At 33.2% G+C, this 7,516-nt stretch overlaps 1 protein-coding gene across 1 annotated transcript in view; it reads right to left on the bottom strand.

The window, feature by feature from the left end:
* Nucleotides 1-1,910: 1,910 nt before the first annotated feature.
* The window catches only part of LOC115065799 (uncharacterized), a 216,590-nt gene continuing 210,984 nt past the window's right edge, over nt 1,911-7,516 (bottom strand). The window contains exon 6 of the mRNA XM_049455232.1: nt 1,911-6,761. Within this exon, the coding sequence (XP_049311189.1) occupies nt 6,613-6,761 (149 nt within the window). The 3' untranslated portion in view covers nt 1,911-6,612. The remainder of the gene's footprint in view (nt 6,762-7,516) is intronic.

Raw genomic sequence — 7,516 nt, 5'->3', positions numbered from 1 at the left:
CTCTATATCGACAGGGTATTCACAACTTCTTGTCGGAATCAGTTATTAGAGCTTTCAATAGGTTTGGGGTTGAATCGGACTTTAAGCATGTTTAAACTTCTCTGCTAAAAAACGATCATGGCAGAATGGGGCGGTGCACAGGCACAACGGAATATGAGTAGGATGATCTATAAATCTTAGAAAGACCGCACTGGTCTACAAAGTCGCGGAGGCGCATACGAGGGCTGCTATATATATTTCTGGCCTAATAATGAAAATAGGCATATTTAACAACGAAAATGTTTCTTTTTTCGTTGGATTTGGCTCGTCTTGGAAGATCCACACGGTCGATTGCTGTTTTGTTTCGGGCTCATACGCATAGATCCATGATTCGTCACCTGTGACGATCTTATAAACGTCTTTTGAAGCACCGCGATCGTATTTTTTCAGCATTTCTTTACACCAATCCACACTAGCCTTTTTTTGAGCGATTGTCAAATTGTGCGGGATCCAACGAGAACAAACCTTTTTTACGGCCAGGTGTTCATGCAATATCGAATGTATGCTGGTGGGAGAAATGCATAGGCATGCCTCTATCTGAAGGTATGTTACATGACGGTCTTGCATTATCAGTTCACGTACGGCATCGATGTTTTCTGGCACAACGTCTGTTTTTGGACGACCTTCACGGAATTCGTCTTTGAGCGAGCGTCGGCTACGATTGGATTCGCTGTAACAGTTTTTCACAGTGCTATAGGATGGTGCTTTATGGCCATACAAAGATTTTAGTTCATCGATGCACTCTTGTCGTGATAATCCACGTCGAAAGTTGTGAAAAATGATCGCACGAAAATGTTCACGAGTTAATTCCATTTTTTGGCCGAGATGAATTTTTTAATTCCCTGTAAATAAAACAATTCACGATTAAATGACAAAACGTTCTGAATGATGTTATGCAAAATTATGTCAAACTTTCCAATGGAAATGTCAGATTGCACAGTGTTGCCATATATTTTCATCGCCATATCATTATATTTATTCTAATTCTGTTCAGTAGCTTTCCAAGTATTTCTTACCTCTTGCAAACAGATAGTTTTTAATAAAAATTCAAAATATTCTTTTTATTTTTGCTTTGTATATATGTTTTTTATTATAGTCTCAAACTTTATATAATGATATTTGTTTCTTATAAACAATAATTTTTATTTGGAACATTATTAATTACATATTTTTTGCTCAAAAGTATAAATATTTTAAATGTTTTTTTTGAACCATATGCGTAAATGTATATAGTTGTATAATAGGAATATAATTTATAAAAGTCGACAAGAAAAAATTATTAGGCAACTCTAGGATAAAAGTTGTTTAAGGAAAACTTATGAATGAAGCAAGGTCATTTTCTATGAAATGGTGTTAAGAAATCCGAAGGACTCAATGAGCTTTTTACGTTAAAAAAAATTATATCGATATTGTAACAACGTCCCATAATTTGTTCAACAAATTCAATCTCTTATACGATACCATCGGAGGAGATTTTTATGGATAGTTACCCGAAAAAAAATTACGATTTTTACGGAATATTAATATTTACAAACATTGGTCTGATATTTTAATACCCTTTTCGTCATATTATAGTCGATAGAAGAGCAAAATCAATAAAATTTAATGGAGTATGTGGTCTGTTGGAGTCGAAGTTTTGTGGTGATTCCACGTTTATAAGCCTTTTGGAACATGGTCATTCTCGGAGCCGACAACGCTTACAAAATTAAGACTTTCTTTCATAAACTTCTATATGGGCTATACGCATGGTGTCTTATTTCGACAAACAAGGTTAACGTCCTCAGCTAACATCTAAGGATTTTGAACGTCATCAAGCTCTTTACAACTAGAGTATTATTAAAGGGTTATTACATGGGATTCCTCCGGAATCTTTTATTAGATTTTTTATTGTTACAAACACACACACTCTATTAACAAAGAAATTCTAAAGTTTTTGAAAAAAAAAAATTGTAGTCAAAATTTTGCGATTTTTTTTTTCAAATAGTTGTAATCAAAAAGAAATTTTTTCGTCTAAATCCTTAAGAATTGCATCTCAAAGACCTGTGTAAAATTTCGTGAAGATCGGTTGAGTAGTTCTCGAGAAATCTTGCCAAATGACTTCAAAAACACAATTTAGAGTGAAAGGCGGTTAAAGACGGCGCTTTAGCTTAGTTAGCCTCGAGCGCACAAGTTCTCAAGGTTGTATCTTTGAAACTTTTACTCGGATGAACTTAAAATTTAGGACAATATGCTAGAGGTGTTGTGGAATTTAATAAGACAATAAAAAAATCTGTTGAATTTCTTGAAACCCGTAACCCCATGAGGTCTGTTTGGGTTTCCCTGAACTGAAAGTACTCTGAAGTGCAATAAATAGTTTTGTGTAATATAAAATATTAAAACTTCTTTAATATTCCTCACATTACCCTAGTTTCTACTAAACCCCAAAAATTTTTTTTGCTTTTTCAATTGGTATTTATTGAGGATTATTATAAGTAAAATTACCAAAAAGTACTAATATTTCTTGAAAATCTTCGAAAATCTGGAAATCCAGTTAGTTTTCTATTAAATATAAAGCAAGGGAATCCAAAAGGAAGGTCAACCAAAAACCTTGTCGACTTGGTTTTTTGTTCTTGATTTACTGCACTAAGCTGAAAATGTTAAAATATCTTTTTCCCATATCTTACTTCTAATATTTATTTTTGAACTTTATAAATCTCTATGGTTTATGCTACAATTTGATTTAAAATTTTATTTGTGAAATAGTTATGTACATACATATGTTGTTAATTCTTATTACATAATGTACCGACTATGCTAACTTCTTTGCCCGATGACAACGTCAGAAGTCCATCCGACGTTGCACTTATTTCTTAGTTTTTATACATTTTCATAAAGCTTTTTTGCCATTGCTCTTGTTTTGGTTTCAGTGTGTGAAACCAAAACTTTTATAAAATTTTTGTTTGTTTAATAGAAATAGAATACAATAGTCATTAGTTGAGAAATGAAAAGTTTAATTCCACTATCTTTCATACTACTATAATAACTGCACTACATTGCACTTATCGTAGTAATTGGCCACTTTGTTTATTTAGTTTTATTTTTTTTATATTGTATTTTTAAGTGCTTATATAAATCTACACTTCGCATATTATAAACTTTATATAACAAACTACTTTTGAAAACTTTTCAATTAACAAAACTGCAAGTAGAAAAATTCAACGACCAAACGCTTGCTAGACACACATATATATATAATTGTTTACATGTGTACATATATTGTAAAAAATACATAAGTATTTATATGCTTTTGCTTAGTATTAGTAGTATTTATTTGAAACGTTTGTGTAAAATAGCACAAAAATTAAGAAATATGTATAGTTAAATAGTTTATTTTTGACTTTAAATAATTTTTTTTTTTGTTTTTTTTTTTTGTTTTTACACTTAGATCTATTTAGTATATTTGTTTTTATTGTAACCCTTGCTTATGTTGCTTGATATTTCCCTTTTGTATTTAATTCTACACAACTACCACCACAAATCTTCGCTAATTTACTCGTTTGCCAGTACTTTTGTTGGTTTGTATTAAAGCTTTTCATTTCTTTGAAGTTTCTTAATTAAATCATTACGAAAATATATACATTTTCATTTTCGCTTGTATACGTATGCATGTTTCTCTTAAGGAACGTCTTACGCGTAATTTACGGAATTATTTACTAATTAGTAGTTTTCTGCAAAGCATATTTACATTGCAATTATTAAAAAAATATTTTTATATACACACTCAACTGAATAAACATTGAGTTGCTCGACTGTTAAATCCAGAGGCAGAGAGAGTGGTCCGATGTGAACCAATACTTCGAAGATTATAGCATTAATTGTCTCGGACAATAAGCTACATATGCCAACTGTTGTGAAGATAATTTGTCAAAATTTGCCATACAAGGTGGATCAGAAGCCTTTTGAATTCTAGGCGGATAAGAGCAGGATGAAACGAGTATAGAATAACCAAAGAAGTGCGTAGAGATACTCCACAAATTGGAGTGATACCTCTGCTTCTATGGACATTAGTAGTGAATAAACTGCTAAGGAACTTGAACGCTCCTAAGATAGTGGCATATGCGGATGCATTGCCATCCTAATAACGTAGGTGTCTATAGACCATTAGCAGTATTATGACCATCACTCTCAATACAATCCAGAATTGGGCATGGCAATTTTGTCTGGGGTTGAACCCGGAGAAAACGGATTTGGTATACATATATGTCCAGAGTTAGGCATAAAGCAGCCTTTTAAGTTGCCGAACTACTGCAGTTTATTTCAAGCTGAGCTATTTGGTGTTGCGAAAGCCACGGAGCTGGCCTCTAATACACTTGTTTCCAGAGACAACATCTACACAGACAGTCAAGCAGCACTCCATACATCCCGTATCACATATCGGCCAGAAGTGTTTTGGGATGCCCGGCCACAAAGCATCGAGGGCAATGAAATAGTGACCGAGATTGCCAAAATTGAACGAAATCGACATTAGGAAAACCACGCATTGTATATACGACGATCTGAATAAAAGAAAGGAAGTAAAAAAACCTAACTGGTCACTGGTGGCGGCACATGTCCGCAGAATGGCGCTGACAGATCGAGAAGACTGCAGAAAATGTCTAGAGCAAGGCGCGAGAGAAATAATGGAGCATCTTTGTGCAATTGTCTCGCATTGAAAAGACTACTACGCTGTAAGCATCTGGGGGGGCCCTACGATATCACTGGAGTATCGATTGTGAGGCCACTGAGGACTATAACTGGCCTATGTATGATTTACTGGCCTACCAAGTTAACCTAACCTTCCAATCATTGTTTTGTTCACCAATCCGCACATTACGGAAGGAGGAAAGCGTTCATAGAATTCCCTACCCACAGCAAACGCCTGAGCTTCGTTGGAAAAAGCTGTTACTAGTAAAGCTCAATACAGATATAATCAACTACCTTGGTGAACGTATAATCATTCTCAGTAATAGTCAAGTTCTAAACAGAGACACAGAAACACATGCTTCTTGATTGAGTGTAGTTATAAGAAGAATCAGCGAGCTACATCAAATAATTCAGTATCTTTATTAAGCCTCCTGGATTCAATTGTGTTAAGTGTTGTGATAGCAGGCGAGAAAACAATAGATCATAGGTTGCAGTGCATTTATGAACTTTTAATCAAGTCTATCCTAAAGCCGAGTATTATTATTTATTGGTTCTTGAAATTGTAGATCGTCACCTGAAATGCAAAACTACGTATCATCAAAAAAAAAATCTAGATTCAGTTTTTATTGCTTTCGGTTTGATACCTCATATTATAAAATATACATATATGTATGTATTATAAGATTTTAACCTCCCACTGTCAGATATAACCAATATATAACCAGTATATAACTATTTCGTAACCAAAACTCAATTTTTTTTTTTTCATTATGAGTATTTCATTATATCATTTTTCCTTCTCCTGTAAACTAATGAAAAGTGATGTTACTTCATTTTGCTTATTAGATGATATATACATATGTAACATTCGTAATACGAAATATATGTACATATACATATGTATATATGTCGACTTCCAAAATCTTCCAATTTCGCTAATAATACCACAACAAGTGACCAAGAATACCAGTTAATAATAACTTATATGAAAATAGGACCTTGTTCAAAGGTTTGGCAAGATTGTTCCGACGGTAGCCAATCCACTAAGTTTATTTTACTGGAGTTAGTTCAATAGATAAATCTCTCTTTGATCATCTTATAATATATTTCAATACTTACTCATATTGTGAAGATATTATCAGAAACATTTCTTAAATCCAGCGCAATAGTGGATATGAATATAATATAGTATTTTCTAAAAAGCAAATAAAATACAAAACTGGTAGAGATTCGAAAGCAATGACAGCCAAGGGTATGCGAGCAATAAATTTACTTGCGAATTCGGCTCTTTTCATATTTTTCTACGCAGAAAATATTGAAAAAATTTAACAGCGGCAACTCTGGATTATAATATCAAGGAGTGTGCATATAAAAATATAACGACTCGAAGTCAATGCATCTTCCGTTCCATTTTTAGTGAGAGTTCATAACTAGTATATTATATACGTACATATAAAATGTATAAAACACTCAATTACTCACGTAATATACTAGGTATATACATATACATACATAGTTTCTTTAGTTAGTAGGTGGCTTAGAATAAGACGAAGTTTCGATAGTAGTCATAGAAACGTGAATTTCATATAAATTTATAATAAGAACGCAACTTATATAATATTATTTCATTATAATAGGAAGAATTCTTAAGCATAAAAATATGTTCGTAAGTATATATACTGTTTAAAAGATATATATAATATAGTATACATAGTTTTGGTAAATAGTAGTGACTTGTAGCAAATAACAAGTGCGAGAGCAAACAATTAATTACATTGGAGTAAATATTCTATTGATTTCTTTCAATTAGTTGAGAGTGATAGTGAGCAAAAACATTCATATTTTTTACATAAGAAACTTTAGGGTCGATCTTAAGCGTTGGTGTGCTTCATAGTAAACATGGAAATGTATTTAAACCTGCTCCGCCGCTTCATCCAGCACCATCGAATGTAAGTCCATGGCGGAGCGTGTTTTACGCGGCGGTCGTGGCATCATAAACTGACTGGGGCTGGAGCCAACGAACACCGAGTTTTGCCGCGGGCGCATATTCACAGCATAACCTGCAAAGAGAAAAAGCGAGAAATTGGGTTTATCAAGGGAGTAAATTACTGGATAATTCAAACTTAAAACAATAGCACTGAAATAAAGGGTCTATAGACGCTTGCAGCATTCGAACGCATTGTCAATTTAAAAGGGATGTAATTGTAAAGTGTGTATAACGACCTTTACTACATTTAATTTTAAACTGCACTTCGGGGCGTCAGATCCAAGTTGCACAACAACACCGACAACAATTAAAGCAGATTACGACTGAAATTTCAATGAACTGTGAACAGTGATGTATTTACGTAATCTGCATTGGCGACATACATTGTTGTTCTGACACGCATTTTGCATTTAATAAACAACAAATACAGAAGGTTAATGAAAAATTATAGAAGAGAAAGTGCAAAGCAACAGATAATCGATTTTCTGGAGTTGCAACCATAGTTCGAGTGGCAGACCTTTGAAATTCAATAAAAATAAGAGGAAATTGCTTAAGAGGTTTACATAGGTTTCTTCGGGTAAAATACAGTCTTTCTTCAACTATTTTTTCTCATATAAAAAAATTGAATATTTTATTAGAAATTTTCATTGTCACAAACATACACTATTAACAAAGAATTTCTGAAATTTTCGGAAAAATGTTTTAAATTCGGCCATTGCGACGAAATTTCCTGTTATCTCTCGTAAAAAAGATGCGCTCGCGTTGGCAGGACAACTCTTTAAGGAATCATCTAAAGTGAAAAGCTACGTGTTTTAGTTAACACCTTAA

This window comes from Bactrocera dorsalis, chromosome 4 (genome assembly GCF_023373825.1).
Source record: "Bactrocera dorsalis isolate Fly_Bdor chromosome 4, ASM2337382v1, whole genome shotgun sequence".
Classification (NCBI taxonomy): Eukaryota; Metazoa; Arthropoda; class Insecta; order Diptera; family Tephritidae; genus Bactrocera; species Bactrocera dorsalis.
This window is presented reverse-complemented; position numbering and strand designations above follow the sequence as displayed.